Here is a 17,700-nt window from a genome sequence, read left to right on the forward strand (position 1 = left end):
TAAAAATTCATTTTAACGATCTCATTGATAAAAGTAGTACAAAATTGTTGAAATCGTTCACGCTACCTTCGTATTCTCCAGTTCTAATTTTCCGTATGATTCATCGACAAAGTCCACTTCGTTTTGATATGAGTTTTGATACTGTTGCGCCAATCCGTAGGCTGTTTCGGCACTGCGCAGTCTATCGACCAGCTGCCCGCAAACGTTCGTCCATCGTGCATTTAGTTTGTTGACCTCAGCGTCCAATCTGTCCATGTCGCCGTGCGGACCTCGATGATTTGGTCTCGATTTCTCTACAAGACGCCTGGCGTTATGCGCATCTTCATTCAATTGATCTACTGACACTTGTTGCTGAGCGATAGCATTTTGAAGAACCATCAGATCTTCCAACACGCTTTGCAAGCCCTTCACGTCCGATGGTAACTCGCCGAAGGAGGCCAACTTAATCTCAAACTCGGAGATTGCCGTCGTGTTTTCTTCGAGGCTGGACAGCACAATCTCGACACACTTCAAGCGCTCAACATACAAGCTGCTCAGGTTCCACAAATGACTCCATTTGCTCGTAATATTATCAAGTTTATTTCTCATCGCCGGAGTTTTCAGGGTGATTCCGCGGAATGTCTGTTGCATTTGTTCCACGTCCGGCGCCAAGCGTTGCAGATTTTGTTCGTAGTCTTTGTGCTGTAATACGAGATGTTCCAAGCTATCGAGATCTCGAGGTAAGGGCGCAGCTATGCGTGCGTTCAGTACTCGCTCGGCTTCGTCGAGTGCTTGCTGAAGCAAAGACGCTTGATCGTTGAAAATGCGTCCGGCATTTTTCGATTCTTCCTCGGCTCTGGCGCGCTTCTCGAAATCATCGAATAGTCGATTAACGTCCGCCATCTCGCGTTTCAATCTCCTAAGTTGTGGATCCGCCGGATCTCCTTCGGATAGTAACTTATCTGCATCTTCGTTCAACGCTTTTCTGATAGCTGTACGTTGATCTTGTCCCATCGCCAAAAATTGCGGCAGATCCCAACCCTTGACCACCTTGATAGTCGCGAATATCATGTTTTGTCTTAGTCTCAATTGTTTTCGTTGCCAGAGAGCAACACTTCTGTCATACTGTCGTCTTAATCTTTCTGCAGCATCCAATGCTTCCTTATCGGGAGGTTGCAGCGCAAAGCAAACACCTGGTACAGGAGATTCCACTCCCTGCGTGTTTTTGACACGCCATTTAACTCTGCCGGAATTATCATACAGCGTACATTGTTCTCCTTTCTCGATGGACATCTACACAAATAAAATAAGATAAAAAATATGTATATTTAAATGCAGTATATTTTACTTCTCTGCAGTAAAAAATACTCACATTAACTTGTTTGTAGGTACAGATACAAGTGACCTGTAACGGTCGCATAACAGGTTGCTTGCGTTGCTTCATAGGAACGATGTCCTTTGCTCTCTCCACGAGTCTCTGTACGTGATCACCATAATTATTAAGCTCCTCGCGCAACTCTTGCATGCCTTTTAGAAGTCGCTCTCCCTCGTCCAATGAGAAATCAGATTGCGAGTAAACAGTATTCAGCGTTTCATCCTGTTTGGAGATCCACTGTTCGGCTTGCTGAACTTCTTTGAAAAATTGCTGGTTTTGCGCGGCGTGTCTTAGATGTACTTCAAGGCAAAGAGTAAGTTGTAATAACCAAGCCCACTGAGTTTGCATCGCGGACATGTAAGCTTCGATCGTTTTCGCTGCAGGATGATGCTGAAGAACTAATGCCTCACCACGATCTTGTACTGCCGAAAATTGTATCTCACGTTTCTCTAAATCACTCATCAAAGACTGTAAATAAATAATAAAATATTTTATTACTTTTGTAAAATATTAAATTAAAATTTATTTAAAATTTCAAATATACAAATAAGTAGATATGTTTATAACTAAAGATTGAAATAAAAATAAATCAGAATAAAAAATATAAATGTTTTCATTGAATATTTTACCTCTACACCAGATCCATATGTTTGCTTCACAAAAAGAAGAAATTTCTAATTTATTAATCCAATTTAACTAAACAAGAGTCATGTACTACATATTGTAAAGATAATTGCAGATATGATTACACGATGTTTATAGATCTTAGAAATCGCAAAGTGGACTTTCATCACTTCTCTAAAAAAAAGTCGCTCGATAATAACTAACCTCGTAATATTGCTCGATGCTCTGTACATTCAAGTTCTTGTCGCTCCAATCGCGCGTGACTTCTGTTTCCTCCTTGGCGTTTAACCAAACCAATTCGCCAGTAGCTGACTGTATAAAATCGTGCAGAGTATCCAAATCAGAAAGCCTCTTACTCGATACGTTAAGAAGCTCAGCATAAAGTTTTTGCAGAGTGTTAAGATGCTGGCTGTACAACGTGAGTTCTTCGCCATGGAAATTGTTCTTTGCCTGTACGCACTTGTCGACCTTGGCTTTGAATTGATCGATGTTCTTGTGCTCTCGTTGATGTACATCCAATTCATTTTGCACGCTAGGCAAATCCGATCCGTAATCCGCTTCTTGTAGATGCTTCAATTTGCTCTTACACCAGTCTATGCAATCGTGTAACGCGCGGAAATGTGGATTGGTATCAACTAATCGTGTTTCATGAACGGTAGTGCGATGTTTCGTGACAACACGTTCCTCTACAGGGAAGGAAACCGCAGAGAGAGGTTGTACCAGACGCCTATGCAGGAGAGATCGTAGTACAACCCATCTTTGATGCAGTTTTTGTACTCTAAAACAAATAGACGTTTTTGTCAATAAGTGTCATATTAAATTTAATTATTTTATCTTAAAGCGTTATTTAATATTGTACTAACAAATGTTATTAGCTATTTGGTTATTTTAAAGACATGCCAAGATGTGCCAAGACATCCAAGATAAACTTGGATAAAAGCAATCTTGTCAGGTTTAGCAAGATGTTCAAACATATTCCAAGATCTTTGGAAAGTCACTAAACATGATACGTGCATAACTTGATTTTCGAAAGCTGCCACTATAGCGATGGAAAGCGCGCTAATATTTCACTCATTAGCGAAGATTACGAGAGTAGAAACAATGTAATTAGTATTCGAAAACGAACGCGGTATGCACGTTACACTTGGATGATTCTTTGCATATCAATATTCCGTACTAAGAAAGGTATTAAATATTTTTTAAACATAGTACTAGTTTACATATTTACTAAAAATAAACATATTTATTTTTGGTACAAAAACCAATATGTGATTTAACTATTATTTTTTTATTTAGTAAATATTTATTTACCATAAGTAAATGTTAAATTTAGTACTATTTAAACAAATATTTATTAAAATTTAGTACATTTTTTCTCAATGCAGAGTAGAAATTTTAGTTCATCTCATAATTGAGGATAAAAATCAATATTTCACCTCTTATGAAGCTCGGGCGCCTGACTGTATCTACCCTCTGTAAGGGTATGCACATCGGTAAATATATTCTGTATTTGGGTTTCCGTACTGCGTATGTCCTGTTCCAGCAAGTCCACCGCATGTTTTGCTTCCAAAGGATGAAGGCGATCGAGCCTGCGTGCTTCGTCTTCTACACGTCTCTCGAGCTCCTCCAATCTGTTGTCAGTCGTTTTCATCTCACGATGCACTTTCTCGGCGAGTCGTTGCAGTCGCTCGAGTCTGTCAACGTACAAAGACACATTCAGGCATACATAACTATGAACATAATATCTCTAGTGGTAAATTGGAAGAGTTACAAATATTTTGTGTTTTTCCACAACAAAAAATAGATAGTTGATTCATCCTATTACTATCTCAAAAATTGTTTTAGTTGTAATACTTTTTAATCAGAGAAACATACGATATATGCGTACATACCTATTTATATATGTATATGTACATACACATATATATATATATATATACACACACATAACTTAAAATTTATATTACAATAATTAAACTTACCGTTTAATTTCGTCTATAATAGCTTGTTCGCGCTCCTGATGCAACATTATTAAGCGATTCCAATTCTTTTCGATGACATCAATATGTAATTCAGTTTCCATGTCCACTTCGCCCACCGCTTCGAAATACTTTTGCAGGTCTCGGAAGATGTATGTCAATCTCTGTTTGTCCCTGTATCGTGGCGGTACCTCCTCGTTTTTGAACTTCGTACTATCCGCCGCTAGTTTCTTCATTTCGATTAGAGTCGGCGGGAAAGATCGCTCTTGCATAAGAGCCATCTTCTCGCGGATCCACATATGAAGCGAGCTCGCAAGCTCACGATATTCCGCGGACCGTCTTTGCGCTTCGGCATCGTACAGAGGGTGAATGGCCGGTGGCTCCGGGAACACGTCGTAGAGCGAAGAGATGTACGTTATCAAGGACTTCTCGTCCGGTTCGGGGGTATCAACATCTGCGCAGGATACAAAAGAATCTTTATGTAAGTCACTTGACGTGTAATAAATTACACGTACGAGTGTAATAAATTATTTCTAATCTTCTTGAAATTACTACCCTCAACTACAGTTACGAAAACTACACCTAAGGTATGAAAAATACATATAAATTTTAAAGCTGTTTAAAGTACAATGTTTAAAGTACAGAATGCAAATGAACTTCAAAATGTAAGTACGTCTTACAGCGATTTCTAGAAAGTTTAAAATTGTTTTACCTACGAGTTAAAACCTCATTATACCAAAAAAATTACTTACTGCTGTAGTCAAGAGTTATATTCTAAATTTATAATCTTTTAATGATATTTTAAAAACAAGAGTGATTTAATTATCACTGTTAATAAATTAACTATAGAAAGATTAAAATTTTAGATGTTATCCATCCAGCTCTATTAAAGAAATCCAGTAAAATCTATCCAAGTTATATTGAATTATTGACACATTATCCGTTTCGCTTTTCCTTGCAACCTGATACCAATGTCAGATACCTGCAAGACACGAGTATAGAAAGCATAATTACGACCACTACCGATGGCGCGACGTTACGGTGTACGAACCGAGACCGGAAGCGATTCTGGTCAGATAACCGTGACCAAAAAGAACGCACACCGCCACTACGCTAGAACCCGCGGGAACTGTACATCACGCACCGGGCATACATAAATGAGAGAAACCCAGGTGGAATTGTATCCGTGAAAGGCGTCTTTGTAAGATGAGAAACCGCAAGAGCGGCCCAAGATAACGCGACAATAAAAAAAAAAACTTGTGATATAAACACACATCCCAGTATTCCCCTCTACCTCGAATTTTTACACGATGCACAAATCACGATCAGGTACATCACAAGTAACGACCAGTCAACTATAAATTGACAACTTTTTCTTTTGACTAAAAACATAATTGTTTCTATTAACTGACTTATTCTGTAATTCCGACTTATTTTTTTCTAGAGACAATTAGGACTTAACTCAATAATCGGTCGTTACCTTCAGGATCGAGAAGCCTCGTAACGCCGTACTCGCGCTCGGCGACGAAGAAGACCCGATCGAGCCGCTCTCGCGGCTGGCTTGAACGCGCCGTTCTCCAATCGACCAGATCCGGCCGGTTCCTGTGGAGAAGAGCACTGAAAGCCAAACCGTCCCTCCAGGAACAGGTGAAATCGGTCACCCGTACTCCAGGATATCGGGCAGTCGATCGTCGAGCCCATCTCAGAAGAGCTTCTCGCGCCGTTACGTTTGGTTCCTGACCAACCACTATATCCGATATCTAGAAAAATAGAAAGAAAAGGACAAGATTAGATTTCTTGAAAATATATAACACCTTCTTAAAATATATAATAAAATACAAAGTATATTTTTTAAAATATACACGGCATGAAAATAGATTCGGTTCGCCCTTCGATGTATCATTTCATGTGATGTTTCGGGTACCGCTGTTGCAAAAAATAGCGGAGACAGTACGGCATTATGTTCGCTATGATAACCATTTTTTCAGGCTAAAGTGGGAAAGAATAGCAGTTTTTGAAACCTTTAATTAGTAATATTCGATGAACATATACTGCTATATATTCGAAAACTACATATCAGTACTTAGTACTACATATCGGTTTGACTTAAATTATCATAAGCATAAAATTGTACGCGTTATGCAATGCGTATTTGCAACCTTCCATAGTTCCATTTTCTAAGTTGAACGTTGATAGAAACTGAAAGCTGCAACCTTTCAAGAACTATTGACATTTTGCTTAGCGGCCGGCGCCGGGAGAATATTGGTCACAGCATTAATCGATTTTAGTCAGATATTCATAGTTTTATATTAAGACGATCTTAAGTAACAATCTTAAGATGCTAATATAGCTCTCTGATTGGTTCATGATAGTTTAAGATTGTACTTCAATTAACCTTAAATACAAAATATAAAAATCAACTATCAATATCGATTATAAAGTAATATCACTGTCCTGACAAATTTAAACTTTTTTTCTAGACCACGAAAAAGTGATTCTTACATATTTTTTTGTCACTGAAAATAAATCTGTAAATAGAACTGCTCTATCACATTATTAAAATTTATATCGAATAGTACATTTATATTTAATTTTGTAAAATTCTTTATCACTTCTACATACACCTTTGTTTAAGTCTTTAGTTATTGCAGTATTCATTAATTCTGTTTCAGTAATACAAAGATTCAACCATTAACAAAATAATTCTAAAAATGTGGAACGCCGCGTCACGTAAGTGTCTATATTTATCTATATTAGGATAAAAAATCGAGTTCCACGTCACAACTGAAAGGGCTATCTTATCTCGTGTATAGATACATATTATATCGCGTCAGTAAAGATCTTCTTCCTGTATTTTCAGGCTTACATACACTCGAATTATCAGAAATTACGTGCTGTTGTTACCTTACGTATTGTTACGTTTATATACGTCAAGTTCATTGAACCAAAAGTCAATTTGCTCATACATATTTTAACGTACGTAAAAATATACCGGTTGATTGTCCTATTGGCGCAGTTATTATGAATAAAATCATTCAGAAGATATTATTTTAATAATAATACCACACAAACCTTTTTTGTTTTAAGACATAATGCAAATTCCGATAAGCGCGTGCGATTTTTTTTCTTCTATTTTTTAGCCATATCTTATTCGTATTTTTTTTTTTTATATATAGTTTGCTTAAATTGAAAATTGTAAAATTCGTAAAAATATTATTATTGGACATCAAAATCCACTTTGTTCAAATATGGCTTGTGTGTTTTTTTCTTAAATTTTAAAAGATCTCAAGTTGCATGATTATGCAGAAACAATTCTCATAACCGCGATATTTATGAGACACTTCATACTTCATCTCTCCTGGACGTTTAACGATGAAAGCAACTTCATTCGCCTGGCTGGCTACCAAACTCGCTCAAGTAGTGAAATAATAGAGACAAATTATGCCACTTGCAGTAGACTTGACATTGGCACCAAGATTTAAATCGAGATCGAGACCATTTGAGATCGTTGCCATTGGCATTGATAAAAGCCGACATTAGTATTCGGGTCATCATGCGGTTTTCTCGCACTCACGCGTACGAGATACGCGTTATTTGGATGGGCCGGCTCCATCTGTTTTCCCAGCTTGCGCAATTTACAGCAACAGGTTGCAAGGAGAACACACCCGGACATAAATCGTTTGATCGTCGCGTAATTTGATTTATCGAATATTGAATGAAATATCGAAGTACCCGTTCAATAAATATTGTCGGCGCCATATGACGCGGCTCCAGTCTTGAGAACATTTGGCAAATCTCGTTCGTCACGATTGAGTAACGTCGAAAGTGGTATCGACGAATAAGTAGAAACCACTTTTTTTTCGCCGAGTTTCATTCTTCGTGTCGTCGACTAACACTACAGAACCACAGCTTGGGTGCGACATGAGAAAAATACTATCTCCTTCGCGGTTTAATTGTAGGGGCGAAATAGCGGATTAAATGAAACAGTAATGGAGCTACAAGACCAAAGCGAGCGTATCTTATCCACTCTAATCCTAATTAAGGCGACGCATCCGTTGCGATGGGAGAGCGCTTCTTTCGGACGAGTGTTTAAGTCGGACGCTTCCACGAGTTTCAATGCAAATCTCTCTGCTGCTTGAAACGTCTATCACCATGCTTGGTTTATCTTTAACCATGAACATATGCGCTAGGTGTCTGCCAGTCTTCGAAGATACTCTTCAATGATATATAACTCGATCTATCAATTGTCGCGATATTAATCTTCTTTAATATGACAGCGCTTTAATAATATATATAGAGGGAACAGTCTTGCTGAAGTATTAAAAAAAATTTAGCTAAATGCAAATCTAAATATAATTTTGTTGGATCATTAAAATAATTATATGTCTGGAACGCTTAAGCGTTGATGGCAATGCTGCTAAATACTGGAAAAATTTTAATATTCTAGCAACTAGTTTCAGCATCCTATATAATTATTTTCCTTCTGTCAATGCATAACATTTATCTTTTCGCTAAAGATGCAGAACTATTTTTTGTTGTTCACGAATAAAATTCGCACAAAAGTATAAACATTTTTACTGTTTACTATATAAAGGATGGGAGTTATTTTTAAAATCTTACAACTTTTTTTTTTAGTAATATTTGTTATAATTCACACATTATTTGACTCAAAATATCATATAACACTATTTCAGCGCCACTATAGCTTTTTTGTTTTGTAAAGATTAAAATTCGATATGAATATCCAAGCATCGGCAGAAAGAACAATTTTGATAGTCCAAACAAAATCATTTTTAAACCCGTATCTAGCTAAATTATTAAATACTTCAACTGTTAAAATATCTCTTCATCATTCTTTCCCGTGTAATGTCGCTTTCTACCGATTTATATAAATTAACTTTAATCTCAATTCAACTAACTCTTCATCTTTCTCTTACAAGTAGACTTACGGAGGTGTCACTCACCGATTTTAATGAAACTTTGCAAATTTGTAGAACTATGAAAAATATCTGACATGAATTCTTTTTTTATCGGCAAAGGTCCACTCTGAAGGGTGAAAACTTATAAGGTAAGGGATAGTTTTCACCCTTCAGAATGGACCTTTGCCAATAAAAAAAATACGTGTCAAATATTTTTCGTAGTTCTATAAATTTACAAAGTTTCATCAAAATCAATGAGTGACACCTTCGTAGGTTTACTTGTTAGAACTGAAGAAAGGTGAGGAGTACGATGAATTGAGATTAAAGTTAATCTACATTACAGTAATGAGATGGATTTGTTTATAAAATGCAATTTTCCACGCAATCGGCTTACCCGTACAGTTTTCGCTTTCGTTGGAACGTGTCGGCTTACGGTCATCGTCGCTGAGCTAGCATCTTGTAAGTACCTAGGATGAGCACGTTTGGTGAGGTCCTCGGAAGCGCTACGCTCCTCGCCGCGTGTTAAAGTCGTAGTCTTGCGGACGATGCGAGTGACGATGCGTTTCGTGCCATTCTCACCGCGTCTCGACGTTTTCGTCGATTCGATCGACGAACCTAAGCAACGCGACCGAGCGATATAGAATATTGATCGAGAAGAGAACCGTTGATTCGAGCAACGGTTCTGTCGGATCGAAAAGGATTCGTCTAACGATGCACTTTGAAAATTGTGCTATTAAGTATCGCTGTAAACGTCTACGTCTAATTGCTGTTTTCTTCACAAGCGCTCCAAGATATTGTCTATACACATGTGTCTTATTACCAGCAAAGAAACATTAGCCATTTAACTTTGCAGAATACGGCAAACTGCAACTGAATTTAGTACGACTGAGGTGGAAGTCTCTTTAAGTCACGATGACGCAACAGTTTATTATACCTCGCTGAGAAAGGACAACTGGAGAAACACTTGCAGGAAAATCGTTGTATGCAGTGGGTATATTGATGCCAATGATACCGGCACTATTAAAACTCAAAATCGACGGCGTATAATTATTGTAAGTAATTTCTTAGGTTATGGATTACATATTCTATTACATAAGACTGTTTGATTATTTTCTTATCTCTGGGAGACATGAATTATAGTTATAGAGACACGTGAGAGACAGTTTCGCAATTGCTCATTGTTTTCGTAAAGACCAACTAACCGAAGATTACAATCTCCCCCTCGGAGAGATTAGTTTTCAGCTAATTGATAATTAGTATTCACAAAATCGTCGCGACTCCTCGGCAGTCAACACATAAGTATCTCCTGTCAACTTTTATAGGTGTAAAAATTTCTAGAGATTTCAAGCAGCACGAACGGATCTAAGCAATCTTATGCTCTCAGACTAAGAGTGCAATTCACTTAACTTCGCAAATGCTTCGAAGCATTAAGTAGATTCTAGAGTTTAAGATTGGATTCAAATTTAAGCAATTGAAGTAAAGTTGAAATTGATTTTCTTTCTTCTAATTAGTTAAATTCCAATCCAATCTTATAATAAATTGGGTCATTTGCATTAGACTAGATTAGTACAAACTAAGTAAAAACTATTGTACTGTACATTAAATTAGCAAAATTAAATGTAAAAGCATATAAATATTTTAAAGAATTAAATGCCTAGTAATATTGTTCCGTTATTTTTTTAACAGATTATACATATATATTTTATTGACAAAAGTTTACATTATGCCACTATATTTAGATGCTTTATACAAAGCAATCTTATGTACTACTCCAGTATAGTGCGAATAACCAAATTTAACCTGAATTTCTAGTATGATATGAATTTTACATTAGTGAATAATAAGTTCAAGTAACCGAATTTTTCCTAATAACACAGTTAACGTTCATTTGTATTTAAGTGCTCTCCAACAACGTATATAGGCGCCGCTCCACAGAAAGAACAATTTTGTCGAAGTGTCTAAAAATTTAGTTACACAGAAGTCTGAGAATATAACTTTGGTAGACCATCAGAACAGCCACGTAGGAATTTCAAGTATGAATAATGTCGCAAAAAGATATTCTATTAATGTTTGAACGTTCTACGTACAATAATTATTTTGATGGTACAACAAAATTACTATCAGGTCTGTTATATCTAGCTAGATTTTTAAATATTTCAGCAAAACCGTCCTTTCAGTGTATGTAGCGTCAACTTCTACCTCGTGCAATCGTCAGAGCAGACCACTCTCTCCTAACGACCCGAAGCGCTTCTCCGACAGCACAAGCACGATCGTCAGAGCGAATCCTTTCCCTCCTATCTTCCCCGATTTCGATTTACTACCTAAGACCTCGGTCGACAATCGGCGTTTCGTGTATATAGCTCGCAGATCATCGGCGGATCGCGATCCCGTTGGGCTAGGTGAAACGCCATCACGACCGTCGTCCTCACTCGTGCCTTGTACGAACAACCTGCCCCCTTTGCTGAACCGATAGAGCGACATTTTCGTGGATCACTAAGCGCGTATCGCACACGTGCGTATCGCCTTTTTCTCCTTCCCGCTCTCCTGTTGACGATCTCTCTCGAACGTTCAAACCACGACTCGTCCGCGAACTGCAACGTTTGTCCATTTACATATGTGATAATGTGACACACCGCGTCGCTGTGCGTACACCAAACTGCTTCGCTCTGCTCGTATTTTCCTTGAGAATACTACGACTTGCATCGCATATTCAATTCGCGGCGCACGTTTAAGAATATTATATGTAGTTTTTAACAAAATGAAAAACTTAAAAACTTACACGTTTGTCAGTACTGTATTTGAAAGTAATTTGAAAAGTTCGACGGCAATTTGGGATTTGAATTAAAAAGTATTTGAAGAAGTAGACAGTAGAAGTTTTTAAAAAAAATATATGATTAAGGTAAAATAAAACAATTTATGATTTCAACTATAAACTACTATTAAATATATGTACTACTGTTAAATATAAATATTGACGTCATTGAATTGTTAAAACATTATTTTTTATACGGAAAGTAATTTTTAATTTTAGTCACTTTTTACAAAGACTACATATTTGATACATTCTATAGATTGAAATCTACCGACTATTCCGTATTTGATCAACACGAGAATTTGGTTTCAATGTAAACATCATATAACAATATTTAATGTCATAAATGAAAATTATGGTCTCGTATATTTAACGCTAATTATAAGTATGATCATGTGATTTATCAGTGAGCTTGTTTCTCCAATGTAATTACAAGGTTCTATGATGAAACCTTCCACTATGTAAGATTCAACGTGAACCAAAACCACGAAGATCAAAGCTGTTGTAATTAAACGTGGGACGAGAATTAAGATTGATAACATTTTGACGTTTCACGGAATCAAGGAAAGATCGGCGATACAGTCGCCTGCCTTGCACCGGAAGGTTCCGAGCTACAATTGTTTCAACGTGCTTTTATGCTTTTATACTCTTTATTGGTTAAAAGACCATCTGGATCTCTCCGGACTATTTAGTTGCGAAAATCTATTCGCGGCCGCTTGTGGCCTCTGATGGTGCTTCTCCAGTAATTCCGACGGAGTGAAACACCGCGCTAACTGTAGCTCGTTCACGCCGGTACGTTAACCAGAGCCAGACGCCGGTCGCAAAGCGGAACCGCGCCGGTTAAAGGCAGCACAGAGCAAGCTGTTGGATGCGAGAACATTTGCGTGAATGCATTTGCAGCAGCGTGCGGCGAGAAATGTTGTGACAGCTCGCTCTTGTCAACACGCACTCGACGACGTAGTGGTCACCATCGCGACGACTGACGGACAATATTTCCTGGATTTCGACGTCGCGCGAACTGACAGCCGGACTCCGACCGCGTACGACGCGATCGCGAGCACTAATGAGGATGAGGAACGACGGCGACGATCGGGACTGATGATTTAACTGACGACGGACGAGCAAACTATGCGCGACACGATCGCCGGACGATCGCCGCGTAGCATCCGGCCGTCGTGGCGAGAGTAGGCCAACGAAATGCGCACAGGTGAGAGACGTTTCCCCCTCTTGCACTCTTCTGTTTCCCCTTCTACCGTCAACCACCCACCTGGCGTTAACCTCGCGCTTCGCCGCACCTCGTCGCGACGCGCTATGTACGGTGCGATGTTTTAATGACGTATCCCCTCCTTTTCCTCTCACTGATTCAGAAAAATTGCATTTATGTTTCCGTTCATCTTTAGATCTTCAGGCTAAATTGTTCCAGTTAAGAGATTTTGTTTAAGTCCAATTTTTTTTATATTATATTTTCTGAATAATATTTTCTTAACTTGTGATGATTACATAAATATTGTGATTTTTTAGTTAATTGATCATTAAACTGATGATTTTGTAGTAGTAACTTTAAAACCTAATTTTTCATTTTCTGTAACTTGTAGTTAGACCCGAAAATTAAGTATGTAAAAATTTGTCTTCTTATAGCCATAATGGTTTTGTAGTGATAACCTTAAAAAATTATCACTAAAAAGCCATTTACCTAGAAAAACACAATTTTTACATAATCATTAGGTTAAGTCTAACCACAACAAGTTAACCAGAAAAAAAATGAAAAACCAGGCCTTAAAATTACTATTATAAAATCACCAGTTCAGTGACTAATCATAGCTAGAAAAATACAATATTTACATTATGATCAAGTTAAACAAGATTACGTCTAAACTACAAATGATGGAAAAAATGAAAATTCAAGCTTTTATTTCTATTAATTTCTGCATTCTCTTTTATCCAGTCATTTCCGATAACTTTGAAAAGTCTCTTGCGTCAATGTGCATTATATTTTCCCACTACATTTCCTCAAAGGAGCGAAAGGTAGAGTTCACGGAATGGATCATTGATGCGCTCCGCTGTAAATCGCGAGCTGCGATCGATCGCGCATGCGTCCTTGGATCGATCGACTTCGCACGCCGGTGGGGTCCGATATTACGATCGGTGGAGACCCCACGAGGAGGCTTCTTCCTCCTCCACCACCGGACATCGTCGTCGTCGCGCGTCCTTCCTCCTTTTCCTTTTCTAGAGATTTTGCGTTTCGCCGGCGCGCGCGCGCGGGAGTACACATATAATACTTGTCCATATCTTAATGCGCGTCCCACGACATTCCGTTCGTCAGGGTCTCGAACGGTACCGTGCATAATTCACGCGTGAGCGGTGGCGTATGGTTATCGTGATATCAAGGTCATACTACGATCGGACTCGCGACCTTGGTAAAGGCCGAGATTCCTCGAACGGGCCTAAAAAGGATGTGGAGCAATGCAGCATTTTAGTGACGTCATTGGCAACTCGCATTTCGGTTTCGGACGAAATTGATAAGAGTGCAGAGATAAGCGCTGCGATGATAACGATAAGAGAACAACAAGAGAGAAACAAGATGAGAATGTTCGCAAGATTGGATACTGTATGCATACGAAATACAAAGAAATAAATATGAATTAAAAAATACAACTATAAAATATAATCTATGCTTTAATGATAGTTTCTGCAAAGTGACTCGAATTAGAAATTTACACTTTTCATACAAAACAAAATGTAGGTATACATAATACATACGAAACAATTCAATAAAGTCAATATTTATATTTAAAAATACAATTTTATAATTTAAATGAAAATTTCTCATTTTATCTTAATTATTTTTAAAAAGCATGTATATTTCCCTTATATAAAAATAATTTTTTTATTATTTTTAAATAAAATCTAGAAGAATCTAACTTTTGTTTTGTTAAAACGTATAATACGTCCTTAATATAATTTCAGTTTTAAATTAACAAAACATAAATACTAAAAAATAAAAATACACTGGATTTTGCTAATTATTTGCATAATCTTTTAGAAATTCCAGGAGACTAAATTGTAAACTGATGTATTAATGTCTGTATAAATATTCCAGAAATATGCGGAAACAGAATTTGCTCCTATGAGATATCATTTGCATCTACATTAATAATACGTAGGACTTCTAACGAATAAACAATCTCCTCGTTTGTGGAATGACGTGGGTCCGGTTTGGGCCGTGTATTCTGAGTCCGACACCGATTATAAATATTTAGAAATGTAAGCGAGCGAGGTCTTCATGTTAATGAGCTGTTTGCGAGCTGAAATGTCACGCAACGCAGATCGTAAATCGACATGGAAACGAGTATCGATACGCTTTTGATTCTCGTGGACCAAACGTGGTAGCGTCGATCCGAATGAGATAATTATATAGCACGATCCTTTTATGCTGCTCGAGGGCGATCGAGATAATAGAATGATGGAAAATCGATGTCGTAACCGCCGTCAGCGAAAAATAAATTACTTCCATGATAATTTGCTTCCTCGTTAATAGCATTTTCAAACGTTACGATGTATGTACGGGAGACTAAGAAGACTTCGATGCTATCATGCAATTTGCCGACGATGTTATTTCAGAACAAATTGCGATCATACGTCACACCGTGCTGTCTTCTATAGAATGCTATAAAAACATTTAGAGTACAAATAACGGGAAGGAAAAGCGACCTACTTGCGGCTTTTCATTCTTTCTTTGCACTCCTGCGGAGTGCACCCTGTATCCGTCCAAAGATACACATAAATTGCGAATAGTGAAATAGATCGTGAAAGTATGTACTAGATGCCTAAATCTACAGCATTTACGTCAAGCCTTTAGATATTCATTTGTTACTAGACATTTGACAGTTTAATCAAAACGATTAAAAATAAATAAGGAAGCGAGGGTAAGAATTCTCAGACGGTGAAGTGCACCGGACGATGCCGACCGATATGGCACACAATATCGTGCCTTCATTGCAAGTTCATACGCGTGCCAGCACTTAGAGAAACAGGCCGATGGTTAACGAGTCCTCGGAAAAAAAAAAGACCTAAGAGAAAATGAAAGACGTCAGCAAACAAAGGAGCTTAATGTGCGGAAAAACGATGAAAATAAAGTTGTGCTTTCATGATAATAATAGTAGCAAAATATCTTAACGCTTGCAGTCTATTAAATTTCGTTTTACAATAAGAGAAATGTGTGCTTTTATATATTATTAACTTTTAATCCTTCTATTAATCTTTAGAGCTTAATCTACAATTACGTGAAAGTAGTTACAAGTGATTGTCGTAAGAATTGACCAAATACAATCAAACATTCTCTTCATATTCGACTGTGATTGATCAATCTTACAACTACAACCACTTATAACTACATTAGTTTATCGATCGTATTTCTGAGGAATTATAATATCTTTAGCCACGTTAAGAATCATTGCGATGTACATACTACGCTAATTAAATCGCGGGTGCAGATATCGCAGTCGGTGGCGCTGAGCTTAAGCTAACTGCATGCCGAGATCACCAGGCGGATATGAAGTCATCGCACCCGAGGCTACTTGATTCGCTCCGTTGTGGCTTCCGCTGTCGTGGGTACGCTAATTCGTTGCCTTTGGTGCGAAGACGGAATACAATCCAGTCGCTGTAACGCACGCGTTATATCGCGCACTAGAACGTACGGTGATCTCTTTCGTACAATGGTAAAGAAATAAGAAAGTGACAGCGAACAAACACAATGAGCAATTTCTCTCCGACAATAATGATAGAAAAGGCTTATAAATAAGCAAACAAGATATATAAATTTAAATAAAACCTATTGTATGCATGTACACATATATGGCTAAAAAAAAATAAATAATATTAATATCGTCTCTGAGTTGCGTATTGAATACCAACTTTCGCTCAGCGTCGGGCGCCAAGATAAGCAACATGTAATTAAAGGCGATGTCAATCGAGCGTGGATCAATCGGTAAGAAAAAGTTCGAATACCATCACGACACACAACGAATGCCGGTTTTGCGAAAACGGCAACCAATGGTAAACGATTCCGGGCAAGACGCCTTTCCCTCCATCGTACAAAGAGAGTGAAAACTCGTAACCAGCACGTACGTATCGAAACCTGTACTTACGGACTCTCAATGATTTCGCACAGGTGATGTCATTCGTAGCGTCATCGCTCGACGCGTCCGCGAGCTTTTTAAAAGAGCGCAAAAGAGCGAAATACTTCAATCATATTTTGAAAATCGAAATTATATTAATTATTTTTTGAAAAAGATATGAAAATAACAAGTTCGTATTTCTTATTTAATAATTACTTAATAAAAATTAAGTTAAATTAGCCTTTTTAGTATGATTTGACATAAATAAAAATATTTATATATTCTTGCCAAAAAAACTACAAGAAATTAATTTAATATATAATTTTTATCAAATCTGTTATTAAAGTACAATTTCAATTGTTATTCTGTTCTTTTTTCGCGAAGTAAAAAACAATTCATATAATATTTATTGGATAAAGTACATAATAAAGTATAAAAAGATAAGATTGTCAAAACGCAGTAAAGGAGAAAAGTAGCATCTTATAATAAAATTACATTTGAAGGAGAAGAAAACAATGACAGACTTGTTTTATAGATTCCTCGAGGCGACATTTACGCGATCGATTAACGAAGACCTTCGGTTGCGAACGCACCTATCCTGGGGGAGCTTAATATTGCGATTCGTTGTTTTTAAAGTGATCGTTTTATCACTGATTCCACCTACGCAATTTTACTGCGAAACAAAAACATCGCTTATACGCACAATTCCACGTTCATGATCTTGCATAAGACTTATGGTATTTTTCTCAAGTAAATTAAATGTACCAAGTTTCCCTCATTAAAATTTCTCAGCTGTACATACATGATTGCGATATGAAATCGAGTTGTATCGTTGCGCAGATTGGAGGTCGCAGCATAGACGAGCATGTGAAAATTAGCAAGGTGAACTGTTAAT

General features: G+C 37.4%; 1 protein-coding gene across 1 annotated transcript in view; it reads right to left on the reverse strand.

The window, feature by feature from the left end:
• LOC108776579 (plectin-like) overlaps window positions 1-11,416 on the reverse strand; it is a 29,892-nt gene extending 18,476 nt beyond the window's left edge. Inside the window, exons 1-8 of the mRNA XM_018543245.1 lie at window positions 11,198-11,416; window positions 9,271-9,491; window positions 5,438-5,717; window positions 3,961-4,411; window positions 3,415-3,672; window positions 2,183-2,756; window positions 1,352-1,822; window positions 67-1,272 (exon numbers count right to left, since the gene is read on the reverse strand). Coding sequence (XP_018398747.1) covers window positions 67-1,272; window positions 1,352-1,822; window positions 2,183-2,756; window positions 3,415-3,672; window positions 3,961-4,411; window positions 5,438-5,717; window positions 9,271-9,491; window positions 11,198-11,357 — 3,621 coding nt within the window. The 5' untranslated portion in view covers window positions 11,358-11,416. The remainder of the gene's footprint in view (window positions 1-66; window positions 1,273-1,351; window positions 1,823-2,182; window positions 2,757-3,414; window positions 3,673-3,960; window positions 4,412-5,437; window positions 5,718-9,270; window positions 9,492-11,197) is intronic.
• Between the last annotated feature and the right edge of the window lie 6,284 nt (window positions 11,417-17,700).

The sequence above is a fragment of the Cyphomyrmex costatus genome, unplaced genomic scaffold (genome assembly GCF_001594065.2).
Source record: "Cyphomyrmex costatus isolate MS0001 unplaced genomic scaffold, Ccosl1.0 scaffold112, whole genome shotgun sequence".
NCBI lineage: Eukaryota > Metazoa > Arthropoda > Insecta > Hymenoptera > Formicidae > Cyphomyrmex > Cyphomyrmex costatus.